The sequence below is a fragment of the Brachyistius frenatus genome, unplaced genomic scaffold, assembly GCF_029030835.1.
Source record: "Brachyistius frenatus isolate BFR_SWC_R1_liver_20210118 unplaced genomic scaffold, ASM2903083v1 Contig_8, whole genome shotgun sequence".
NCBI classification, from domain to species: domain Eukaryota; kingdom Metazoa; phylum Chordata; class Actinopteri; family Embiotocidae; genus Brachyistius; species Brachyistius frenatus.
In genome coordinates this window covers 6,989,352-7,017,167 of record NW_027210607.1, presented here as the reverse complement: position 1 = coordinate 7,017,167, position 27,816 = coordinate 6,989,352, and the positions used below count along the sequence as shown (strand labels likewise).

Here is a 27,816-nt window from a genome sequence, read left to right as displayed (position 1 = left end):
GGGAGTCACAGTTTGACATCTGACAGGCCATGTTATTCTACAAGTTCTTGTTGTTGCTATGCCATAATTACATTGCATTTGTAAATGATAAAACAACTGTGTCACTAAAGCACGAGAGGCGAGGAGTTATAAAGTCAGCATACTGACTCAGTAATGCAGCAACAGCTAATAAAGATTGCCACTGTAGAAACCACATTTGGTCGCACTAGACCAAAAACGGCTGTATTAGTAAAACCTCTGAGTGCATTGAAATGAACATCGGTGCATTTTACTGTTTCTAAATTTAATTTTTCATGCGAGTGGAACTTGTGTGTAAATTCTTCTTTAAAACATAATCGTTGCTCTGAATGCCCATTCAAGGAGATTGTTAAACAGAAACTCTTGCTGTCAACAAACTGGATTAAAGACAGGTTTATTGTTGAAAGAGCTCGGGGGAAGCACGGCTATATATATATCCATAACAGCATATCGCTGTTGTACAGACGGCCCTTTGGAAACAGTCATGAAATGAGACGGTCAAATGCTGCTATTGTTACTCTTCCTATCTAGAAAAATCTAAACCTATAAAGAAGGAAAAGTACACAAAGAAACACATTGTAGTTGCGTAGAGGTTTGAGACATTTTACTGCCCGTTCTGAGTACATGATAGCAACAAGCTGAGAACTTCTATTATAGCGGGGCTGTTTGGAAATAATTGGATTGTTTTTGTGGGGAGTCTGCTCGTCTATGCAGATCTTATGAAAATAATCTAAAATAAAACAAATCATCACAGAGACTTGGAATTAGCAAAAGACTAATAGAAATTATTGCAACCGTCAGACTGACAGATCTTTACTCAAATGAAAAGCCATAACATCGGGACAACGGACTGGACACCAGTACATTTTGTGACAGTATAAAATAATGTTCAATTAGCAAGTGAACCTTTTGAAGCTGTTTAAATACAGCGATCACACTATTTACTGAGGCCACTTTTGTCTCATCAAAAGTCATGGAATTAATCTACATTCAGCGCTTTAAAAACAGGAGCTGTTAGACAAGCTGAGATTTAAACCCATCTCCCTCAGGGCTGGACAGTGTGTGTGTGTGTGTGTGTGTGTGTGTGTGTGTGTGTGTGTGTGTGTGTGTGTGTGTGTGTGTGTGTGTGTGTGTGTGCGTGTGTGTGCGTGTGCACGTGTGTGTGTGTGTGTGTGTGTGTGTGTGTGTGTGTCTGTTCGACGGGACACATTCAGAGATTCCAAGATATCTCAAGAGGTATAAAAATTAAGAGGTATAAAAAATAAAATCATATCTTATCATGACTAGAAGAGCTCCCAGACTCAATGGTGTCAAACAATTCTCTTGTTAGTACCGCGACGGCATACGAACATGTGGAGCTGATATACCGATGGACGAAGTATATGGAAACAGTTCACCATTGTCGTCATCACACCAACGGGGGGGCGTGCCCTTCTCTGTCAATCATACAAGTGAAAGCAAGATTAGTGCACATTTCCCACAACGGTTCTCGAAGCAGCTGGATAATACATTTTGTATTATACTGTACATACCACATAATGTGATCCAATGAATATAACTGGTCCAGTGACAGACAGTAGTAGGACTTTGCCCCGCTGTACCAAAAATAATCTTTGTTTAATGGGGCAAGCTCATAGTGTGGTCTTCTTGACAAAGGAAGAAATAGAGTTAAAGAAACAAGAAACTAGATAAATCCTGAGTGAGGTCCTCTGTGTGGGCACTACATTCCTCATTATAATCTGTTACTTGGTCATTCTTTTGTTGAAGTGTGTATTTTCAATGAAGTATTACACCAAAGCGTGTAATACACCCATCAGTCCACTGCAGGATACCGTGTCAGTACTCTACGTGAAAAGTAACGCATGTCCGGTTTAGCTACCAAAAATCACATGATTGGGTTCAGGTACGAATACTTGATTAGAGTTTGGAAAAGATTTCTTTAAAGAATCCACATTGCTTTCTCATGGACTGTAACCGTGGTCTGTTGGGGGAAAAGTCCCGTGTTTGCCTCCCTACTCTGACCTTAAAGCTTCTGTACTTTGTCAACTGATCTTAGACACAGGATTTCCATCACACTACCCCCTTCTTCAACCCTGGTCAGACGTGCGTGTAACTTTCACGCCTAGGCGAGGCAAAACGTCACACTGACACGGTATCCTCCAGTGGTGCAAGTCGAAAAGACGCTGCTTCGCACGGCTGAGGCAGATCAGGTATACCTTCAACATTCAATCTGCGCGTTTCATGCTCAACTTCTGAGGTTTTAGTACTTGACACGGAATGTACAGCCTCGGGGGTTAAACGTAGTTACATCAGAACTACTAGATCTGGACCTCATCCACTGTAACTGCTCTACTCTCTTGAGCAGACATGATTTTATTTGTCGTCACCAAAAATGCTTAATCCGGGTTAAACAATCCACAAGTCGATTTTGTGTACTGGCAAATGGGAAACTGAAACAATGCTCAATGACCTCTGGACTTTACATCATGCTACCTACGTGAGGAAGTGTCTACATAAATGTCAACATTGAAGAGGGCCTTATAGAGGGCTGAGTGATAAAATATCAATTACATCATTTAAAAAAAAAAAAAAAAAAAAAAACTAAACTGAAATCTAATTTTAATTCTCTACGCAGAGACGTAAACATATTAATAAAAAGATTTACATGAGAACGACAGAAACATAACTAGTCAGTATGAGTGTCATCTGAAAGTGACGCAGGAAAACCAAAGAAGGCCTTTCTGAGCAACACAAAAGGATCTTCAGGCTTGTGGCCTGCAGTCCTCATTTATCCCTACAGGGGGCAGCAGCAGTCGCAGCAGTCCCAACAAAGGCTCAGAGACTGAACGCTAATCATAATCAGTGTAGTGCCATGATATGAATCATGTTCTTCCACAGTTTCAGGGTTCATTAAGCTGGATAGCATTGAAAATTACATGCCTACAAATAAATACCACGTCCAAAAAAAAAAAAAAAAGGAGGCTATTTTACAAATCCAGAGGTTTGCAGCTGTACAGTGTCAAAGCTTCCCGGAGTGTTAGTAGCAAATTTTGTTCCGTTTTTGTTTTCTTGTAAAGGCTTTTATGGAATCGGAGGAACCATTTGAGACCGTCACATCTGCACAGACCGGGCTATCTGTCGGCATGGAAACTCCTCTCGTCTCTCATAAGCTGCGTATTTAGGGGAAGCATCTAATGCAGACTTTAGAGATACTGGCAAAGGATTATGGGAAAATTCCTCAACCCTTTGAACTCGCATGCCGTACTGCAGTACCTTAGTGAAGCTCAAGCTTTCAGGTCCTCTGATTCAAGTGCAACAATGTTAAAGAAATACAGACAGAGTCTCACCCCTTACAAGACAAGGCAAAAATAATTGTTCATTTGTGCATTAATGTCTTCTTTCATTCGTCCATTTGCAGTTATTTGGGGTGTGCCGCAACTTAGTCGGGGTGGAGGGATACTGCTGTCATTAAATGTCAGAGTAGATTCCCTCTGCAGGTACACAGAAGATGTAGTTTGGTGAGATCCAATGAAGGAAATGCAAGAGTCTGACAATCCGTTTAGTCCTTAGTAGACAGTGTGCTTGTGTTAGTGTAAAGTCCCTCGACGGAGGTTGCGATGCTTTGGAGAACTGTTGGTTCAGTTCCTCGTTTAATTCACATATTCAGTGCACTCCTCAAGTTAAACTTAGTTTTTTTTTTTTTTTTTTCCTGTTCCAGGTAGTATCAGTGCCGCACCTCATTTTCAATGAGGCTGTCCTCACCAGACTGGAAGTCCTCATTCAGGCCGTTTTCAACATTGATTATTTCCTCGTCCTGCGAGGACCCCTGGCCGTCGTCCTCGCCGCTGCCTGAACCCCCCTCCTCTGAATTTGGGTCTTGGAGTACCTGAGCAATGTACATTTGCTGTGGGAGAGAACATGAAATAAAAAAAAGAAGTTCAAGTTGAATACCCACTGCATGTTTCAGAAGAGGGTTTTCTTCCAACAAAAGGTTTCTAACATGTCCTGCGCGTTGGATAGTTTACTTTCTGCTGAAACCTGTTGTTACACGACAAGAATGCCGAAGACCTTTTTGTACAAAGGAGACATTGAAGAGCAACTACAGATGAGAGTTCAGTCAATATTTGAACTCTGGATTTTAACATTTGAACTGTAACAACAAAAACACTTAAACCCGAGGATCGTAAGAAACACGTAGCATACTGATGTCTTTGTGAAGCCAAAAGACAGCAGCAGCCTTCCATGAACAGCAAACAACAGTTTGCTTTATAACAGTTTTTTTAGATAATGAATATGAGCACATCCATTTTACTTTAACTTTAGCAGTAAACAGAAGACCAAGGTTATCACTTCTATTGTCACTGTTGACAAACTAAGCGTACACATTTTTTACCACGACAAACTAAATCATGTATTATATGTAATGTACATAACGTGATATTGCTGCAATATGCTAAATTATTGGCATAAATCTATGACCGTTTAAAATATGTAATAGATTTTCTGATGTTGTACCATCTCAAGGTAAAAATAAAACCACCTCTATCTCTTTCTTTAGCGTCCTCTAGCCTGATTAATACTTTCTTGATTTTGCTCTCAGTAGAATTTGTTTCGTGTTCTTGAAGGCACATTTTTCCTTCCCAGGTTTCGTCCGAAGTTTAACTGTTTTATTATAGAGCCAAGTTGTGTTGTGCATCATCGTTAAAACACTTGTATGTGTATTAATTATATATTTCCGTTTCAGTCTTGATATGTATTTAAACTATTTAGAAGTTTCTTAGTCAAGAAGTTGTGATGTCAGTTTTACAGGCTGCTGTGGGGAAGGCCTTCCTAATCTTCCATATTCAACCTGTAAACAAAGTCTGATGGACTTTGCTCTTTACACACTAACAAAACTCAGGTTTCAGGTTTGGATAAAACAAGTCATTTTGTAAAAAAAACTAGAAGTGCGTGACCCAGTTTCTCCTCAGCAAAGGGTCCATGAATGTAAAAAAACAACTCTGTTTGACCATGAGGCATTTGTTGATATTAAAAATGACTGAATACATACCGCTGCCTTGTTGGCAGCAGAGGTGCTCACTCTACGACGTCCGTTCTCCAATCCGTCCACCTCCTGGGAGTCGATCTGGAACAGAAAACACGTATTCGACATAAGCAGCCGAACACAGTGCTGGTCTGAAATACTGATACGAAGAATTTGTAAATAAAAATCAGTAATATAGAGGAAAAAAATGACGGTCTTGTAACCTTGTAGTTGTGAGCACTGAGATATTTAAAATGTCCGAAGCAGACGTGAGAGAGGCAAATGATGATTGTGATGATCAAAACCACAAATGTAAACATGGATGTTGCAGCTGAGAACCCTGCGGGAGAGAAAGTGGAGGAATATTTGTTTATCAGGCACTTGGACTTGGTCATGTTTTAGAAACAAAGTGGTTGATACACTATAAATCCATTTGGGCATATGTAATGACAGTAGTGGCCAGCAGATGGAGTCCTCTTCTTACCAGAGCGAACAGTGGAGAAGAACAGAAGCCAGAAGAGACAGAGAATCGGAGCCGCCACCACTTGGTTGACGGCTCCAGAGTGGATCTTCTTGTCCAGTTTGGACGGCAGGTAGGCGTAGTACATGTTGTACCTGTCTGCGAGGTGTTTCAGTAGCATGTACATCAGCCCTGCACAGGGAACAGACAATCAGTGGAAGTAATCCAATTAGGCTTGCTGATAAGCCTCTGAACCACAAACAGGACCACTGTTTGCTGCCTGCTGTCTACATGTATCTCCTGTGCTAATTTAATCAAGCACACTATCTGAATGTGAAACAGCAGCCACCCACTGGGGGGGAGGGGGACGGACGGACGGACTCACCAAAAGGGACGATGATTGGACAGGTGATGCTGTAGGTCATAACCACAGTGAAGACGCACATCATCCAGGCATAAGCTGCCCCAAACTGGAACTCATAGGCTTGGTGCTACGGAGACAAAATGCAAAAGTTTTAATCGTTGATATAAAGTAGATTATTTTTTGGATTATTCGTTTACCAATAAAATTTGATAAATAATGTCTAACACTGAAAACAAGTTACCAGAGCCCAAAGAGATGTTGTTAGATGTTGATAGGTGGACAAATGCTGGTCACATTAAGTAGTTTCCATTATTTGACTTTGCCAGGACACATGCAGGTGTGAGAGTCGTGACTACACGGTAGCAGGGACAGTTACCACGACGAACCACATAAACGATTCAAACCTCAAATATGAGATGTGGCAGCAATTACTTGATATTAAGATTTAATAAACAACTTGAATGATTATTGTAGTATTAAACAAATTGTCCTTCAATTTATAAATCTGTTCATGATCTTATTTCAGTACTCCTCCAAATGAACAGATTTTTCCAGCCTAAGATCAGAGCAGTAATGCATGCATGAGCACATAATGTGCGGTATCTACTCTCCTGTGGCCACCGAAACAATTCATTTCCCACTATGTTATGGAAAAGATGTTCAAGTATAGGATCAATCATACCAAGCAATATATTTAATTTGGACCCAAGCACGCACACACACACACACACACACACACACACACACACACACACACACACACACACACACACACACACACACACACACACACACACACACACACACACACACACACACACACACACACACACACACACACACTAACCCTTTTCACGTTCCTGCGCTCAGCTGCAGAGCGAGCCAGGCAGAGGCGGATCATGTACATCAGTAAGCCGGGGATCCTCAGCAGGTCCATGGCGTTACCAATGAATGCAGACGCAATCACGTAGTTCACAAAGAAGGCTCCGTTGTCAGGGAGGAACACACACCTACCAAGAAACAGGCCGGTATCACTAAAGACTGAAGTCAGACTCACACTGGACTTTGCCAGGCGAAAAAGCCATTTTAATTCTAATTAAACATGCGAGACCTTGTTTGGGGTTTTGCTACGTGATTGAAAGAAGTATTAAATAACCATTTTTCAAAATGCATTTATAGTACCAACAATTTGTTGCTTACTGTTTACATTGTGTATTTGAAACCTAAATATTGCCAGTGTTTTCCTGAATATGGTGGAAGACTTGGGTACTAGTTGTTTTTTTTTTTTTTTGGGTGTTGTTATGTTATAAATATGCATCGTCACATAATTTTTGACCATTATTATTACCACCATATTTGTCTAAAGTTTTCCAAAAATTTTGAAAATCTATAGCAGATCATAAACAAAACAACAACTACAAAGCCTAAAGACTAAACTTACTAGTAAAGTCCACTGGGGAACAAATACAACCATTCAATCTGGGAAAAGTGCCTTAGTTAATTGGATGTTCTCCAAGATGACTCAGCTTTGGTTCTGCCCTAAAAAGCTTGGCGGCTGCACCTAGTGGTAGGGAAAACCCTGATTTCATCTCGATCTGCTCTGTTCGGAGTGACACAGGTTCACAGCGAAACTTCCATAAAAGGATGATACTTACTCAAATCTGACTTTAGCATCTGCCAAGAACCTTTTGTCAAAAACCCACCGGAAGAAAACATCCAAACTGCACAAACGCAAGGAAAGAAAGAAATCAGTTTACATATTTAGGCTGACAAAAATGAATGAATGGATTGTATTGACGGGCAGAAATAAAAACCGTGCAATACCTGCTGAGTCCTAGGGAGGGCAGCAACAGGACCATAAAAATCAAAAAAGTGTAGCATTTATGCATTGTGGTCCTGTTCTCTCCTGACCTGTGGGACAAAACAAAATATTTACACACACTGTAAAACTTTTGCAACAGTTCAAATCTGTGAAACTTCAAATGGGAATGAAGACAACATGGCTATAGACTGAACCTGCAGAAAATGTAAATCATACCGGGTCCAGTGGGCTTCGAAGAAGGCAGAGTAGTAAACAATGGTAGGAAGTAAGGCGGAGAAAGACCACAGAAGGAGGGTGGGGAAGAACTGGGTGATGATTGGATTCTGGAGGACAGATCAGAGACAAGAGCATGTTTGTGTAAAACTTTCCATGTTCCCAACCGTTTCAGTACGGTGAATAATAAAGATGCTTGAACTGGGTGTGCTTACAATTTGTACTTTTACTGCTGAATACTATTAGACTGATGACAACAGACTCACGTTTAAGTACTCCACTGGTTTGGTAACATTAAACTTGTCCATGGTGGATATGATGATGGCCGGGGTGGTGAGGAAGAAGAGGAGGAGGAAGAGGATACAGTTGATGATCAAGCAGCGGAGCCACCAGGAGAATCCTCCCACTGACAGATGCTCCCTGTGGGATAAAGGTTATGCAGCGGTTAGACCGACACAGTGCGATGACCCGCAGTTCTGGACACAGCTGGCCAGTAAACTGATACTGCAGCTCAAAATCCACTTCAGCATCTGGAGCGAGAGAGTCTTTTCAAAATGGACGTTAAAAACAACTTTACAAATGAGCAATTCTGTGTTTGTAGTACTTTTATTCTGCCAAAATGTAACCAGTGTTTTCAATATGTGACTTGAATGTGTTCTTACCAGTAGACGTTTTGTGGATCGGGGGCGTAGCTGACCGTCCAGTTGTGTGTGCACAGCTTGGAGCTGAACTGGGAGTTCTTGAGCTCGCGGCGACAGTGGCAGCCCTGACACTTGCAGGCATTAAAGTCCTTTAAAATTCTGGACAGCCATTCAAACAGGGAGCAGATATTACATTGGAGAAAGAGCAGTACAATCAGTTCAAAAACACCAAATCTCACAGGCACAGGCTCACTTATTGTACCGTGTGTGAATGTACATACATGGCGGTTATGGACTCGTTCTGGAAGGTGACAAAAGCCATCCCCAAAGGTTTCCTGTTGACCTTCTCTTTCTCCTTCCTGTAGTCATCTTTTAATTGGGACTCCAGTTTGGTGTAGTAGCTCACTGCTTCTTCCTATGAAGGACATAATAAAACAGTCTAGGACGTTTCTGATGGTTTTATTTTATAACTTTTATTTTTTCTGTGATTAATTAATAACGGTCAAGCATTGACTTCATTTAGTTATCAGCTTTACAATTATGTGTACTTGTAAAGACAACTTACAATCTTTAAAAACAAAGAGTAATCAAAAGTTAGACGATGTGAAACCCAAATACCAACTGTAAAGTAGAAGGTAGGGATATCCTTATCAAGATTTTTTTCAACCCGATTCTGATACGAGTCATTTAATATCTAATCCTGATCCGATACTTGCATTTTCCCTTGCACACGTCAAGTTCATTAAAATTATTCAAATGAATCTAATGTATGTACTTGGCAACTGATCTGTAAAGCATAAAGAAAAGCCTGCATTCAAGCTGTTCCACAAGAACAGCCAAACTAAAAAATTTCTTTACTAACAGCTCTTATCAATTTCACTTAGAGCAGCTCTGTAGTAGTAACATACTCAAGATGAATACTATAATCATAACTCCACTTCAAATTGCTGTAATAACTTAAATGTAACACTCATAATCGCAACCAATAAAAATCCCAATTACTTTGTCCCAGTTACCTGAGTGAACTCACTGTATTTCACTGAGGGTTTATTTTGTTGGCGCTGTATCAAATTAGAAGTATTGAACGCAGCTCTGTTACTGTCGTCTCACAAAATGCTCCCGTTGCAGACATTACAAGTGGCTGTTGTACTGCTTTTACTTTTGGTTTTGAATTATTTCCATGCTGCACACATTGTGTTTACACGTGTCACATGCCAGAGTTCACTTCTGCATCCCGTCACAATTTGCACTCTCCGTTTATGACACCCATGAGACAGTTGAGGCAAAACAAAAGTATTGGGCTAAATATACAGTGGTGTGAAAAAGTGTTTGCTCCCTTCCTGATTTCTTATTTTTTTGCATGTCTGTCACACTTAAATGTTTCAGATCATCAAACAAATTTAAATATTAGTCAAAGACAACAAGTAAACACAAAATGCCGTTTTTAAATGAAGGTTTTTATTATTAAGGGAGAAAAAAAATTCAAACCCACATGGCCCTGTGTGAAAAAGTGTTTGCCCCCTAAACCTAATAACTGGTTGGGCCACCCTTAGCAGCAACAACTGCAATCAAGTGTTTGCGATAACTTGCAATGAGTCTTTTACAGCTGTGGAGGAATTTTGTCCCACTCGTCTTTACAGAGTTGTTTTAATTCAGCCACATTGGAGGGTTTTCCAGCACCAACCGCCTTTTTAAGGTCACGCCACAGCATCTCAATAGGATTCAGGTCAGGACTTTGACGAGGCCACTCCAAAGTCTTCATTTTGTTTTTCTTCAGCCATTCAGAGGTGGACTTGCTGGTGTGTTTTGGATCATTGTCCTGCTGCAGAACTCAAGTTCGCTTCAGCTTGAGGTCACGAACAGACGGCCGGACGTTCTCCTTCAGGATTTTTTGGTAGATGGTAGAATTCATGGTTCCATTTATCACAGCGAGTCTTCCAGGTCCTGAAGCAGCAAAACAGCCCCAGACCATCACACTACCACCACCATATTTTACTGTTGGTATGATGTTCTTTTTCTGAAATGCGGTGTTACTTTTACGCCAGATGTAACGGGACACACACCTTCCAAAAAGTTCAACTTTTGTCTCGTCAGTCCACAGAGTATTTTCCCAAAAGTCTTGGGGATCATCAAGATGTTTTCTGGCAAAAATGAGACGAGCCTTAATGTTCTTTTTGCTCAGCGGTGGTTTTCGTCTTGGAACTCTGCCATGCGGGCCATTTTTGCCGAGTCTCTTTCTTATGGTGGAGTCATGAACACTGACCTTAACTGAGGCAAGTGAGGCCTGCAGTTCTTCGGATGTTGTCGTGGGGTCTTTTGTGACCTCTCGGATGAGTCTTCGCTGCGCTCCTGGGGTAATTTTGGTCGGCCGGCCACTCCCGGGAAGGTTCACCGCTGTTCCATGTTTTCTCCATTTGTGGATAATGGCTCTCACTGTGGTTCGCTGGAGTCCCAAAGCTTTAGAAATGGCTTTATAACCTTTTCCAGACTGATGGATCTCAATTACTTTTTCTCATTTGTTCCTGAATTTCTTTGGATCTCGGCATGATGTCTAGCTTTTGAGGATCTTTTGGTCGACTTCACTTTGTCAGGCAGGTCCTATTTAAGTGATTTCTTGATTGAGAACAGGTGTGGCAGTAATCAGGCCTGGGTGTGGCGAGAGAAATTGAACTCGGGTGATAAACCACAGTTAAGTTATGTTTTAATAGGAGGGGGCAAACACTTTTTCACACAGGGCCAGGTGGGTTTGGATTTTGTTTCTCTCTTAATAATAAAAACCTTCATTTAAAAACTGCATTTTGTGTTTACTTGTGTTATCTTTGACTAATATTTAAATTTGTTTGATGATCTGAAACATTTAAGTGTGACAGACATGCAAAAAAATTGGAAATCAGGAATACTGTAGCTCAGTATAGCCGATATTGATCAGTGAAAAAAATGCCTTCATCTGCCCCGACGCCCATCTTTAAGATCGGCTCTGGTCTTTCTTTCAAATATTTGAACAATGGTACTCCATTAATAAACCAAATAAAATCGAATCAAGTTAAGGCAAAAATGTACAACACTATAAGCATACAACACATGAAACTGTGGTGGCCTGTTTAACTAATAGGAAGGTTATGGTCAAATTGGTTTTATCAAAAAGAATGCTAAAATTTCCATCATATTTACACTAATCCGTTTTCCTCATTCAACTACTTACCATGTCACAAGATTCCGCTATGACTCATAAAACATGAATGGAGTCACGGCCATAACAGTAACAATAAGCACAATCAGCATGAGGATGTTACGTATCAATGTAATTTACTCCTTATGTAAACTATGTCCGTTTGGCAGCTATTCAAGCAGTACGGCACATTACCTTGTTTGAAATGAATGTTTTTCCTGCTTTGCTTTTCTATCTTTGCCTCATAATGCTTCAAGTGTCAGCTTGTAAACACGCATGAGCAGCATATTGTTTACAGATAAAGTTACGACCTGTCACTGACCTGTTCGCAGCCTTTAATGACACAACAGCAAAGGTGTCCACAGGGCTTTGGGTTGATCATGGTGGTGATATGCTCCTTGGTTGCCAGGTCAACAAAGAATTTCTTGCTGCGCTCGGTCTTCTTCCTGCATACAAAACATCAGCTGTGTCAGACGGGAAAAAAAAGGACTATTTCACGGTAAAAAAAAACAGCTCATGGAGAAATGCTACAAAAAGGGCAAACACAAACCCTCTCATGGTTGTTACCTTTCAGAGTCGAGATGCATCAGTCTTGCCACATTGTAACAGATACGAGCTTCCAGCACAACACAGTTTTCATATGCGTGCCTGTGAAAGAAGTGCAGAGAGGGAGACAATAAATGACCGGAGAAGGTCAAAAAAAAGAAGAAGAAGACACAAATTACTCCTGACAATATCATTCTTACAGGCACAGACTGCAATAACAATTGAAAGACAAAATCCTTTTGTCATTTATCATTACTATTTTCTGTGGATTGTACTCCAGTGTGGAGACCGTTTAGCAGTGCAGGGGCAAATATAAGATTTTGGTTAATACTCTTTGGCCAAGTTGGAGTTGAGCCAGACCTCCACTCCTTAATCTTAAACCATCTACACACATGACTTTCTTAATTCTGCTCATCTGGCTTCTATTATGGACAATTACACATATAGGCCTGCCATTGTCTGATCCCAGCCATAAGTACCAGGACAAGACAGCTGTTTTAACAGGAACAGGCACGCCGTAATACAGTTACTGCACAGTTTACTGCTACGTCGACAGAGCAGGGGACCACTTATACAAGCAGACAGATTACAATCATTGCGAGAGCTGGGACATCAGTGAAAAAGACCCAGAGGGACACCTACTCAAAGTGTTGCTTTATCTCAGTCTCCTCTGCGTATTTGGAGATTCCATTAACAAATAAAGTGCGTTTCACCTACATGGAAATGAAAAGACAAAAATAATTACAACAAACAGACTTAAACGAGTGGAAAATGTGTTAAACAGCCATTTTCTGAACCGTACTACCCACCAGGTCATCCTCCTTGTAGTGCATCTTGGACGTGTGCCGTCTCATGCTGTAAACCGTCAGTAACAGGTAGAGAAATGCAAAGGTAGTGTGCAGCCACAGTAGTGTATTACTGGAGAAATAAAGAGCAAGAAGGACTCCGTTGTAGCATTAGAAAGTGTGGACTGAAGTATTCAAAGTCTTTAAAGTACAGTTTAGGATACATAAAGGGAGAGTAGAAGAATTACTCACGCCGCATCCAGATTTGCTATAGTGGTTCTCCCAAAACTATAAGCATTGTTTTCTGTATAAAAAAAAAAAAGAAAGAAAGAAGCAAGACAATCACTTGTTTGAAAGGCTGCCACGAACTTACAATGCACCAAATACAGCTGGGAACATGGACCATGGTTTAAATTGGTAGAACCGTAAAAGAGTACTTTCCTATTAACAACACAAAATGCACAGTATGCTTCCATAAAGCTGAGAGCAAATCAATGTCACAAAGAGAGGAAGAAAACATTTTGCAGACAGGTAATTTATATTATATTATATTATATTATATTATATTATATTATATTATATTATATTATATTATATTATATTATTACTGTCATGAAGGCAACGGCTGTTTCTCCACTAATCATTTTAACAAAACTAAATATAAGCGCAATGCTAGTTAATGGTATCTAATTCATTGCTCAGGACATCCTCAAAACTTCTCTGACTCGCTCATTGCTCAGTAGTCCTGCTAACTTGCAGCTCACACAGCGTAAAAATAGAAATGAGTCAAAACAATGTAGGCAATACATATCCTTAACACGAAAGAAGTAACATGGTTTGTGACTGGTAGCTCACAGCGTTAGTCTGCAGCAACATGGAAGTAAAAAAACCTGGATTGGAATTTTTGTACATGTACTATCAGACGACAAATCTGACAACATATTAACACTGTATGCTATTATTTTAGAGAAGAAAAGCATGGCACTGTGGTTTATAAAGTTTATAGAGTCCTGTAAAAAAAAAAAAAAAGTTTTTGGGGGTCTACATGCACAAGAATATTTCAAAGGTTTATGTACAGTTCACAGGAGGGCAAGTTTAGTCAAAGAAATAATAATAATTTTTAAAAAAGACAGATAATGGAAGGACAAAAATAAAAACTAAACCTGTAAACATAATACTGAACAGGGAGCATCACCAGATCAAACACTGGCTGACAAATACATTTAATAGGATCATCTCATGGTAAATTCCAATCAGCTCACCGAGTAGGTTTCCGGAGAAGTTAACGGGAAGGATGATGCCGACGGAGAGAACTCCCACCACTACCAGCAGGCCAATGATGTGGCGTTGAAAGGACAAGTAATGCACTGCATCCTCACCACACTTATCCCTTATCTCCTCATCCCTTCAGAAAAAACACAGCAACTAAGTCAAACACTGGAGACTCATTCACAACAGAGAAAAATGACATGTCCAGTTTGATCAGGAGTTGCAGTCACATGCATGCTTTTTTTTTATTCTGACTGAAGATTGCAAGTCAACCGTTTACATGGGATGGGATCTAATAACATCTGCTCTTGACGTGCAGCATCGCATTGGTCGGAACAGCTATGTGAGGTGGTGATCAAACGTTACATGTTTTACATGTTTGCATGTTGCATTCACCTAATTTTTTTTCACACCCACATTCTGCCTCTGATAGGCTCTGATCCTGATGTTCGTATTATTTTTGTGAAACAAGTTTCAACCAGAATATTAGGGTTGATGTGAACTCGGCTAGCGTTACACCACAGAGGAGGCTGACTCACTTGATGCGGAAGATCGCAGTTAGCCAGGAGCAGAATCCCTATAAAAGAAGAGAGCACAGGACTGAAGGTGTGGTAACTAGTCTCTACATGCAAATACAAAATGTCCTAATATTTCATCCTACAGCAAAAATGTTCCTACTTACTGTGTCTCTCGATTCAATGTCCACAGAGCTGGAAACCGAGGTGAGGCGCTCGTAGCGATCAGGTGTCTCTGATGTCATGGCAGAGGCCACACTGCGAGCAGAACAAACACAACACGGAGCATTTGCATGATGTTATATAACTCGCCAACATCACCACACAATGAGAGGATGTTAGTTCTCTATGTCTCAGGACAGTGGGTTTACCTTCAGTATGGAAAAGGTAACAACACGAAACACACAAACACAAACACCCGCCCTGAAATGAGCTGAAGAGATTCACTGCTGTTTACACTGTGTGGACCGCACACACAGGATTTAGGCTGGTAAACCAGTAAACCACAGGAACAATCTCTGCAGCCACATTTCAAACAGCGTTAGGAGTTAAGAGCCTACTTTAAACATGTTGAGTACACCGTCACTGTCCGAGGAAAAGTTGCAATAACACAATAGAAAGCGAAGCTACAGAAAAGGAGCATTCACAGAGGAGACAACAGAAACACAGTGATGATCAGGAGCTTTGTCCAGCAGAGCCTCAGCTTCTCTTGGACAGAACAGACTGTACTATTTACTGCATTCAAATTTGATTTCACTCCCCTGGCGGGGAAAATGTATACATAACTGGGAAATATGAAGAGGACCCGGACTCTGCTGGATTTCCACATTGGTTCAATACTACATGAAAGGATGACGTTATCCAGGGCTCTAAGAGATCTCTAATGGAATGAGGAGAGAGCCTGAGGTTGTAATTGTCGGGCTGGCTCTCCTACATTCCTGCAACCAAAAGTAATGACTCATCTCGGCTCTAGTCGACAGGATATACTGGAGGTGCACCATGTTAGGTGTCTGTCTACGAACAACCATAGATCAGGGAAGAATTACCTCTCACTGTACACATCCTGCCTGTGTGGCTCATGCGACTCGCTCACACAGGAGAAGTCCAGGCTTCATAAAGAGGTCAATACACAGATTAGCACACACAGATCTGATTAGGTCGGTGAGAGAGGACAGGGACACCCAACAGCAGAAGTACAAGAATGACAAGGAGAAGGAGAAGAATTAGGAGGAGCCTGGCACTGGGAAATGCCTGGAAGAGGAAAAAAAACCAAACACTAAACCGTCGAGAGGGAAAAACAGGCTGAAACCCACGGCGGCCTTGGCAGAGAGGACAAGAGTTATGAGTTAGGTTAACTACAGGAAACGGACAGGAGAGAAGAAAAAAGGCGGTGAGTCGATGATATGGAGAGATAACATACTATTCCCGATCATCCAGACGACTGTACCGTTGATCCATTCTTCTGATGAGAAGGAAAAAAAAAAAAAAAAAAAAAAAAGAAAGAAGCAAAACAAAGCCATTGAGCTTAGTTAAAAGGAAATGGCCCTGTTGGCCAAAAAGGCTGCCGGTTCAGAGAAAATCTAGGGAAGCATATTACACCACAAGCATACCAATGAAGGGCTCTGTTCATCCTGGTATATATATATTATCCAGCCAAATAAATACATTTATAGTCTGCAGGAGCGTAATCACTTGATTTACTTTAGCTGAGTTTCATGGCTGATGTGGCTGTAAAAATAGAAACAGTAAATGTTAAACCCATTTTTGATCGTCTAAGTTTCATTGTACAGTTACATCCACCTTTCAAAAGTTAAAAGAATTTCTAAGACGGTGATCTCAAGTCAGCACAGTGTCATGGCACAACAAACTCCATATCCTGTCTGTTACAAAAGTGTCCCATGCTGCCACCCCCTCCCATCCACCCACCATGCTGCAACCCAATTCTCTTCTCACATGCAGCTGCAAAAATACTGGAGCTGCAACATCCCACAAACACAGCAGGAGGATGTAAGTAATGGAGCACTGTCTCATGTAGTTTCCAGGGTTCACAGTCAGAGAGTCTTTTTTTTCACCTCCTGGCGTAGCAGTTTAAAAGGAACAGTGCTTGTTGAGAGGCGTCTCTTTGGCTGCTTTCACGACTATTCTCATTATTCAATCGGTCTCAAATCATCCCAATACATCTGGCAGCATATCATATAGTAGTAGGAAACTACAGTCCATAAGGCTTACATTCATTAAAGAGGTGTAAAAATGGTTTGAAGGACGTACTTAAATTGTCATAATTCCTTTTATTTGTTTATTCTTCCTCTATCTTAGGCAGCGAACCGGCCTCACTATTTCAACGTGAACGAACCACATATTAAGTGGCAAAGCATGACAATGTCAGACTGCATTGTTGCCGTTAAAAAGAAAACTGCTAACGCTGACTTCCTGTCTGGAGTACCATCCTTCTGATGCCTGCTTCTGTCAGGAAAAAAAAAAAAAAAAAAAAGCCCAACCCTCAGAACAAGAATGCTAAATTCTCCGTCAGTAACGCAGGTTAGCAATACGGCTGGGCGATAAACGGGTCAATCATTTTCAATCAGCATTTATGTCAGCGACAATCACCCTATTAGGCTACTAAAAAAAAAAGGAAGAAAAAAAAATACACACAAGTTGGAAATAGACAAATAATCTATTTGGGTTGACTCTGACGTCCCCTCAAGAGGAGAATATTGTGTCAAAGAAAGGTCAAACAGCATCAGTGTGTTGGAGGTTTCTGAACTGGTGGCCACAAATGGAACATATAACATACCTTTTCCACCATTTTGAAAGGTAGCGTTACCATCTCTTCGTATATTCAGAAAGTCAAAGTCTGGCAAAGTCCCAAGCTGCTAGCACGAGCAGCCACGCTAACAAACAAGCCTGTTGTGACAACGCGAGTTCAAACCTCAGCAGCAGTTCATCCGTCTGCTTTTACTGACTCCGTACCGACTCTCGTCTGTGACTGTTTATCATTTAAAGTCACATTTGTCTTATTTATATATTTGTATTTGTTATCATAACGTAGCACATTGAGGTACATACAACTGCCAGTATCCGTGTTGATATATGTGGAGCATAACATGGCAGTGTAAATGTTACACAATAAATATCAAGTTAATTATTCATAAATAAATGACAGTTTAGAAGCATAACTAACCTTTATCTGATTTATTTAGGACTAAAGTGAATATACCTCTTCAACTTCAAATGAGCATGTAGCCCGTGGTGCTCTTTTGTAAACAAACAAGTTATGTTATCAACCAAAGCACTGTTGAACGTGTTTCAACCGAAAATCTGACCTTTCTGTTAGTTTCATCCAGATGAATGGAAACGATTTCAACAATTACATCCAGCCGGTTTCTGACTTGTTGCCTAAACTGCCTCTATAAGAATACTGTCTAAACCCTGGAAAAGATTGCATGCTTATATCTTCTGTAACTGTATTTAACGAGGCCTAAAATCATACAAAGAACGATAATCAAGATGTCAAATCGGGTTTTTTTGCAAGATGAATTCTTTTTCATTTCACAACAGATTGCAAACTATACCAGAGGGAGTAAAGTTGAAGTTAACACAAACTACCAAAAACGGAGTGACATTTATGATAACGCTGTGTAAAACATTAATATAATAGTATTGGAAGGTAATTTAGGTTCGGACCCCTCGGGATTCGTGTCAAACAGTTAACTCTGGTGAAGGGTATCGATCAAACAGTAACCATTAACCACTATCATCATTCAGTGCACGTTGGTTGTAGTATTATTGCTTGCTGTGATTTAGTCAGAAAGCCGTGTCGGCAGATTGGTCCCGTCTGGAAGGGCAGCGTGTTCGAATTACCTGTCGGCGTCAGTCACCAGAGCGAGACGCCCGTAGTCCCACGCCACTTTTCTCAAGAAGGAGAACACGACCAGCAGCCCCTAAAAGGTACAAAATAAACACAGTTTGTCAAGACCTCCAAGGCCCTTATTGACATTATAAAGACCAACTGAGCAAAAGTTGCATAACTGCTTCAAGTTATTCATCATTTAAAAAAAACACCTTCCTGGAAGTATTTGACCTCAGAGTTGCGCAGACAACACAACGCTGAAGGGCTTGCACTTCCCGATTAGCGAATGTAAAACGTGGTCATAAGACTGACGGAAGGACTCACCAAGAAGCACATGAAGTCCAGGGCCAGGACGGTTGGCACGCCACCGAAAGGCAAACCCTGGAGCACTGTGGTGCGAATTCGGGCCGAGTAACAGTAGTCCCTGGAGGTGGAGTTGGGCACCGGCGTCGGGCAGCTGTCTGAATCGGAGCATCCTTGCGCCCACCAGACGGCCATCATAAATATCAACACTCGGTGCATCACTCACTGCAGCATGTTGACAACCTGTGAAGAAGACACACATTTTTACAACACTACGTTAACTGGATTATTACCACTGCATTCTAGCTATACTGGTCCCACTGGGTGTCTTTGTGCATCGCAGACCACCTGTGAAGAGCACCTACGTGTCCATGTACTCGGTACGTTCACAGATATGGAAAAGAAGACGACCTCGAGAGGTTGTTTCATAAAACCCAATGCAGAATGAATTGTCGCTCCCCTTTATACCGAGGCTCTCATTTCTGTCTTATCATTAGTCACATGTCCGTCTGCTACTTCTGACCACATGCTTGACAACTGAAACAAGCTTTTTTTTAAACTGTACACTTTCTGTTCCTTGTTTATGGTCATTACAAGTCTGTCAATGACACAAAGCCAACTTTGTACTAAATTTTCGGAAAACAGCAGAGGTTGCGGAAAATTTATACTCTGAACATTTGGGGGTTAAAGTACAGATGATCTGTACAAACTTCTTATTTCAGTAGACACAACAGGACAGAAAGCACACTGGAGACTTGTTTGCAGCCAACTTAAAAGTAAATTCTTGATTCACTGAGTCTTAATGCAGGTTTAGGAACAGCTGACTTTAGAAGTCAGGCTTTACAGATGTGGGAGAAACTAAATGCCCTTGCTGGGCCTCTAGTCACTCCAAACTCTACACTGCTGTGTTTGGTTGTTTTACTTTCAACCAACTGGTGCCTAACCATAACCTTAACCTTCCCACGCAGTACTAACCAATCACAGGTGCTCGGCCCAGATATATACATATATACAGGCCCACCAAGGGCATTTAGTCGCTCTTTAACAGATGTGGCCTGCTGGTCTAAGCCTCCCGCGGGCTAACTTTATATTCTGTTACTTTACACTCTTTGATACATTTCAGAAGAACAAGGAGTTTACAAAACAAGCTGCTTAAAGGCTTATGATGGACAACAGAGATAAAATGTGAGAAGTCATATGAAAAATGGATCCTCTTAACTTCCTGATCCAAACAAAAGAACAAGACCCCTCATGATCTCAGCATTTCACTCCAACCTTTAGGATTCAGACTGGTTGTAAAATAATCCCAGAAAAACAACTTTTCCCCCGAGCTGGCGCAAAAATAAAACGTGATGCATACTGTTATCTCCAAAACTTATTCCAGACTTCACAACACTAACACGTCCTGACAGGGATGCTCTTGGTAAGAGACTACACGTAAATGACTACATAAACTTGGTAGCAAATATAAGGGGCAGTGCAAAAGGATTGTCTTGATAAAACATTAGTCATCCAAACAATACCTGAAGTCATCTGATGACGCATCAACATAAGCTTTGGAAAGACCCAACATCTTATACAGTATCCCTGCAGGTCCAAAACACAAGAGCGTCATTACTGACTAAACTACAGACAGAAAGGATCCAATTTTACATGTTCGCGATCTTGAAACAAAAGTACCTCCTCCATCCCAAACAAATGCACCTTTGCTGATCCACATTTATAACATTTACGAGGTTGAATATTTCACACAGACGGTCCGAAGGCCTTGGAGAAGGCACGTAGGTGTTGTAGTGAGAGCCGGCGAGTGCGTTTTCACAGTTGCACTGCTACATTTGTGCCCTTCTACCCACTATTATCAGCAGCATCCACAATGCTGCTCATCTGCCCTAACACTAACTCATTTATCCGCTCCCTGGAATGCTGTGACATCACTGGAGAGGGACGCAGCCAGAGCTGAACAATAAGCCGATAGAGACCACAGGGTTCAAATGGGCCGGTCTCAACCCAAGGAGGACACAACATACCCCCCTGTGCCTTCAACAAGACGGCTGCACATCTCCAACCCGTTGCAACAGTCGAGACTGTTTAACATTCAACGCCAACACCATCTTGAAAGGACCTCAAAAACACCTAAGACCTAAGATGTTACTCGGGGTACAGTAAGCTCACATTTTTGATGCATGGTTTGCGTCAGTGTCCTGGAAATGCCAAAACTAGTACTGTGCGTCGAGTGATGCAGTCAATTTTTAAATTGAATGGAGCATCTTTTTATGAATTTTAGGATTCAGGAATCACAGAATTTAATGTTCAAGCAAAATATTTGGTTAGGCAGACAGTACTTGAGGTATATAGCATCACACAATTTACCACAAGCTTGTTACACAGCCAAATACTGCGGCCGAGTCAACAAAGGGAACTTTATTATTTTGTTGTTGTATAATTTGAATTTGTTTGAATACAATTAAAACAGTCTGTAAGACTGGACATGACCGGCCATGAGTTGAGTCAGATGTTAAATTCAAACATCTAACGTTAGAAATTTAAACATAAAAGTCAACGGGCATATGGCGACAAATACGTTTGTACACGGCTTTAAAAATAAAGATTATTTGACAATGCAGTTGTAATGCAATAAAAGTGTACCATCTTTTCGAGGCCTGTATTGACTTATCGTAGAGCCGACAGCTCTATGACACAAAACGTGAACACTCCAAGTTTTTTAAGGTGGTTTTTCTTCCAGAACTGCATAAAATTGTTCTTGACATCGTATTCACAAGTTGTGTCTTAAACGTTGCTGTGAATTTGTTTTCTTGGCCACGTCTGTGTTTGAAAGTGTTTTGTGGGGTTTTCTGGCCAGCGAATAAAGTTATGTTTTCGTTCAGTACTTCTCACTAAAATGCGTTACAGGCATCACTGAAGAGTCACAATTTTGAGTGCATTTCCTTCATCGTAGCACATTTGCAAAGCAGATTTTTAAAGAGTATTTAAAATCATGTTTTATTTACATCCATGTTTACGGCATGGACGGTATATGATGAAGGACGACGCGTCTCCACTTCCTCCCACTGTACAAAAGTGAAGCCAAAATATCTCTGACATGCTGCCATTTTGCGCTAGTTATGTCATTGGGAAGCAGAGCCTCCACACTAGTGATCGAGGGGAATTGAAAGAGTAGTATTGAAGTCCCGCCCATAAACCTATGCCTCCATGACTACTTGACTCAGAGCAGCTGTTAATCACACCCCCTTTTTATAGCATCATATAACTACTTAAAAATGTAACAGAAAAATCAATGTGATAAGAAGTACTAAAATAGTAATAAAATATTTATATTTGAGATGTACTTTGAGATTTGTTTGGCCAATGTTCCATCCGCTGACGTGAAAGGGGGCGCGGTTTATTATCTATACTGTGCCCATCCGGCAGGCAGCTGTCGAGATACTTTGGCTTTAGTTTCAGGTGGCTGTCACGTCGCCCTTTATATACATAAACATTTAGTGGAATCCATTCTTCCCTCTGTCCGTGCCACACAACACCAGAGCAGAATATTTCCATCCACATGCTCAACGTCTTTTCTATCAATTGATGCTCCCTTTTGTCTTCAAACATGGAGGAAAAAAAAGGGCTCAAGTTGTACTTATTCTGTCTACAGCCCTGATGTCAGCTACAGATATAGGAGGCAGATGTGCTGCAGTGTTATGTGAATGTTTTTTTTGTTGTCATCCTTATCTTGTCCTGACATCCACAGTTTCCCTGAGCCATCATTTATGTAAGGAGTTTCATACAATGGGACTTACGGGCTGAAAGGGCTTTGACATCATTTTGTAGCTTTCCCCTGCTTTGTAGGCAGCAACTACCCGATGCTCGGTCAGTTGATTAACAGTTGTTGACTGTTACTACAAGGCTTAAAGAGTTTGAAAATCATGCTCTGGGATTTGGCACACAAAGGGAAGTACACCTAACAACATGTCCACACGCACATGATTGAAAGAAAACAGGAACAAATATATGTGATGTTGGACCAAAACTCGTGACAGCAATCAAGGTACAGTTTGGGCAAAAGTTCTCAATTTAAATAGCGAATGACATCAACAAACTGTACTTAGGACAAAATATATCCTCACATTGAACCCAAAGTTGCTGCTGTTTATTTTTCTGTTGAGATTTCTAATGAGCATCTGCTGGCTAGAAATGTAATATTTCTTAAATTCTGAATAAGTACAACATAAATATAAAACTAAGGCAGCATGACATGACATATTAATCAAATGTTTGTGATGAAAACGGCGAGTGCTTTATGCATCTTTAAAAAAAAAAAAAACTTCTATCAATTTAAATTCTATAATTATTCTCCAAAGACATACATTTTTGTATGACATCAGAGTAGAAGCAAACGTTGCAGACAAATACTAATGTTGATTTTAATTCATCATCATTTGACTGTCTTGAAAAATGTTAACAGCTGTGTCATTGTGTGGTTACAGCATGACTCAGTGGCACATAAATACTGTGCCACCTTTCCACCTGATGCTAGTTGCCATGGTACCAATAGTCTAGCACACTTTCTCAAAATACAAATAAACATGAAGGGGATGAAGGTAGTAGGAAAGAAAATCCTATGCTTTGTCCATTTGAACCACTACAGAGAGAGTCTGCTGTTTGCTGCAGGCAAAACAATGTTGTTGGGCTAATTGTCAGGGATAATATATTCAGATAAACTATATCTGAGCAAAACATCTACCAGGACAAATTATAAATACATAAAGTCATACAATACAGTGGCTTGAATGCAGCTGCATGCTCACTAGATGCTAATAGTACTGATGCAAAGCTTGTATTTATCGTTATCACACACATTCATGCCCTTCTTCATTTACAGCCACATTGTTTTCCGTCTGTGCGAGTCATTACTCCTTTAGTCATCGTGAGTTAAGTACTTGAACAGGTTTCGTTCAACATTTAAAAATGGTGGATAAGGAACTCGGTTAGCAGCTGTCCAGGAACACTCACCTGCATTCCCACTAAAACCAAACTGGTTTCTTCAACTCGTTCATGCATTACTTTATGATTGTTGGTCAGATAAGTGTAGTAGAAAACGACCAATGCAGGAAACATAAAGCAAAGGAAAAAAAAAGTCCCACTTCACCAGCCACTTAGTGTTCGAATGTGTCACCAAAAACAAAAACAACTAGGAGATAAATAGTTAAAAGTGTGCGTCACCCTGATCACGCTTTTGATCATCACCCTTTGAAGGGTCGGTGATACGCTTATCAGCAACGTGAATACAATACAAGGAACAAAGAATTATTACACGCCTGATAAGAAAGGTGCCAAAAGCACCTGGCCTACAGACAACACATTCCCACATACAACTGTTCAAAGTATTAATACTGTATTTAAAGACTGTTTTGAATCCACTATAAGATCCGTGTTCAACTTGTGAAGTAAAAAAACCTGCTATATATTTCAAAGCGTATGCATTCTGTTTCAAAACCATATCAAACTTGGCACGACTCCTCCAACAATGCTGACGGGTGATAATGCAGACGTGCACATATTAGCCTCGTAGATATTGGCCTGTAAATCATTCGCAGCTGCTCAGCGCCTGAGCTTTGATTAGCTCCGATTTTGATGAGGTCAGAGTATGGTTTCATAATCACGTCAGAGAATTGTGTAAAACTAAGACCGCACAGTATATATATATATATATATATATATAAAAGGTTGAGAGGAAAGTGTTAAGTGTTGAAGTTCAAATAAAATCTCCTCCCCTGGTGAAAGACATCTGTGCATACAATACCGTGACAATAGCATTAGATGGAGAACCCCTTCATGTTGACGGGACGCGATAAAGACTACTGCACAGTACAACGTACTGTAGAGTCTTACTGTTGATGAGTCCAATGAACTACATTATCTCTGTAAAAGTAATCAAACTACTCTAATTTAGTTTTCTGTGTGCGTATCTTTTGATTGCAAAGGGAAGCCTAACCTGAGTAAAGTTTATTATAATAATTATAATAATTATAATAATTATAATAATAATAAACTATATTTGTAGAGCACCTTTCACACAAGAAATGTAGCTCAGAGAAAGCTCAGAGAAAGAAATTAGATAAAACTGATAAAATACATAAACAGATAAAAAGGAATACAAGTAAATGGTCTGTACTTGTATAGTTTTATCACCTTTCGGTCTCAAAGCGCTTTAACATGGTTTTCCCATTCACACACTAATGAGACAGATCACCATGCAAGGTGCTGCCATCAGGAGCACATTCACACACTGATGGTTCACCATCGGGAGAAACTTAGGGTTCAGTGTCTTGCTCAAGGACACTTGGGCATGTGGACAGGAGGAGCTGGGGATCGAACCACCAACCTTCTGATTAGTGTTCAACCCACTTTACCGTCTGAGCCACAGCCTCCCTTTCCCAAGAGGAAAATATAAAATTGAGCAATATGCATTTCAAGGCGCAGTAGTTCAAGTGCATGGCAGGTGTAAGGTAGCTTCAAGAGTAGCTAATTAAAGGCTGATGTAAAGAGATGTGTTTTGAGCTTTCTTTTGAAAGTATTAACTGAGCTGATATCTAACAGGTAGTTTGTTCCGCAGCTTTGGAGCGTAGCTGACAAAAGCTGAATCCCCAATTTTCTTTCGGCTGTTGCTACTAACCTCCAATAAACCAGCAGCAGATCATCCCAGTGTTCTTGAAGGCTCATAAGTAACCAGAGTTAGAGATGCAACTCGGTCCGAGCCCATTAAGAGCTTTGTATGTGAGGAGGAGGACCTTCAAGTCAGTCCCGTGTCTCACAGGCAGCCGGTGCAGAGCAGCCAGAACTGGACTGATGTGATCTCTCCTCTTGGTTCTGGTTAATACTCGAGCTGCACAGTTTTGGATGAGCTGAAGTTTCTCTGTTGTTTTCTTTGGTAAGCCAGTAAAAAAAAAGTGCATTACGGTAGTCCAGTAATAACATACTAATTGATGAATTGTTGTCGTAATGCTTAGTAACACCAGATATGGTTGCGTGGTGGTAGTCTCGTGAATGCTGGGTTTAGTGTTAGATTCTTTCCCCGTCATTATTAATGCAAGACCGGGCAGCTGCATGCAATATCAAGGGATCACTTTACATTCGGACGGAGATGTGCTTCTATCGTTGTCGTTTCTCATTTTTAGAAGCAACAAATGACAAAAAAAAAAGAAAAGAAAAAGAATAAAAAATGGTCCGCTGGCTTTCAGCACAGTAAAATGTGAGAACATGATTCATATGGAAAAAAAAAAAAAAAGTTAGTAAAGGCAATGTAATTGTTCCACTGTGTGGCTCCTAAACAAAACATAGAGACTGTGTTTATCCCTTTATAGGCTGCGCACAAGCAAACACTTAGAGGGCATTATCTATCTGGTCATCAGCCCGTGATGAACACACGTCAGTAAATCCACGACAGCTTAACCTGTTACTGAACTGAACCTCCCCCCAACACAACAATGGTCAGACACCCGGGAGATAACAGGGGATGTCAGGGATTGGTGATCTTCCTCTGGTTATCTTAAGGCATCTAAAAAAAACAACCCACTGCCCTCGACCCCACAGCCCATCAGGCAGACTTTTAAACTATAGCTGCATTGTCCCACATCTCTTCTCGTGTCCTTGACGTCTTTGCACAAGCAATCTCAGTAAATCTGCAATAAAGAGGCTCAAACAGTTGTCGGGATGATTTGAGAAATATCCTGTTTGATCTACACGATCACGAACAGGAGAGTGCGACCAATAACTTGTGTAATGTATTATTAATGGTACTATTAAGCCGGCTGACATTACAGGTGAGCTGGTCGTGAGTAAACGGGATGTTTATTGTTGACAGCATCCATTAAGTTTACCAGCGAAGTGTCTGACGACGAGCGTGTTGCCACTGACGTAACGTGTTTTTGTCGTGAAATACGAACCGAGTTAAAAAAAAAAAAAAAAAGATTTTTAAAAATAAAAAAGAGAGTAAAACCAACTTACCTTGAATTGATACGCAGCAGAGGCAGAAACTGTCACAAACTGCTAAACGTGAGCTAGCAGTGAACTGTTAGCTAACTTAGCCCCCCCCCACCCCCACCCTCTCCGCGCGCGCGCGCGCCGTAGCGAATAACAGGTGGAGGTTTTTGGTTTTTCTAGCAGCTGTCGGAGGTTGTTGTTTTGTTTTGTTTTTTTAAATCCGACCGATGTCGGCTGACGACACCGAAGAGAACCGGACGGAGCGAAGCTGGTCCCAACTGTCCAGCCAGCTGTTCGTACTGTGAGCCGCTGAGCTCGCGTCTCGTCAGCCGGTCGGACAACTAAACCTGACCAGTCCGACGGCGTGACGTAGACAGAACCAGACCACACAGAGAGGAGTGTGGATGTGGCGTCGTCCGTACGTACGAGGAGCGGTCACGTGTCTAGGTTCTATGTTTGTAATTCTATGTTCTCTTTTCTCTCTCCCCCCCACCTCCCCCTCCCCTCTCCTCCTCCTCCCGGGCGCGCCTGTATGACGTACGACAAAAAAAAAAAAAAAGTAACAAAAAACAAGCTAATTAAGGCTGGACCACTTTACGGTGGATTATTCTGATTTTCTGGTGTGTACGAACCCAACTCGAGATACGTACATACACATAGCAAAGTAAAGTTAGGAATATGTGTTTATCACATGCGGTAACGCGTAGCCGGGCTTTTCAAGCTCGCTTACCCAAAGGCACGCAGTCGCTTTGCTGATGACGCCACAACGTTTTGACATTGTCACAGAGCGTGGTAGAAGGGAAACATCGGCAAGGTTGACATTTTAAAACCGTACCGCTTTCTAATATATTGGTA

General features: G+C 41.0%; 1 protein-coding gene across 4 annotated transcripts; it reads right to left on the bottom strand.

Annotated features, from left to right (window-relative positions):
- Positions 1-607: 607 nt before the first annotated feature.
- LOC138616099 (CSC1-like protein 2) lies at positions 608-27,350 on the bottom strand. Of its 4 annotated transcripts, none has more exons than XM_069690146.1 (25): positions 26,986-27,350; positions 19,000-19,221; positions 18,687-18,766; positions 16,246-16,287; positions 14,993-15,083; positions 14,850-14,887; positions 14,304-14,446; positions 13,294-13,345; positions 13,066-13,174; positions 12,899-12,969; positions 12,278-12,358; positions 12,033-12,156; positions 8,823-8,956; positions 8,563-8,700; positions 8,167-8,320; positions 7,904-8,010; positions 7,690-7,776; positions 7,521-7,586; positions 6,713-6,875; positions 5,887-5,992; positions 5,526-5,693; positions 5,266-5,381; positions 5,069-5,143; positions 3,781-3,922; positions 608-1,454 (listed from the first exon to the last, which is right to left on the bottom strand). In XM_069690146.1, the coding sequence occupies exons 2-25, from the start codon at positions 19,195-19,197 to the stop codon at positions 1,345-1,347; spliced, it is 2,595 nt and encodes an 864-aa protein (XP_069546247.1). In that variant the 5' UTR covers positions 19,198-19,221; positions 26,986-27,350; the 3' UTR covers positions 608-1,344. The 4 variants fall into 4 exon arrangements, with proteins under 4 accessions (XP_069546247.1, XP_069546248.1, XP_069546249.1 ...); XM_069690147.1 differs by having other exon boundaries at positions 16,246-16,284; XM_069690148.1 differs by lacking the exon at positions 16,246-16,287 and having other exon boundaries at positions 26,986-27,349.
- Between the last annotated feature and the right edge of the window lie 466 nt (positions 27,351-27,816).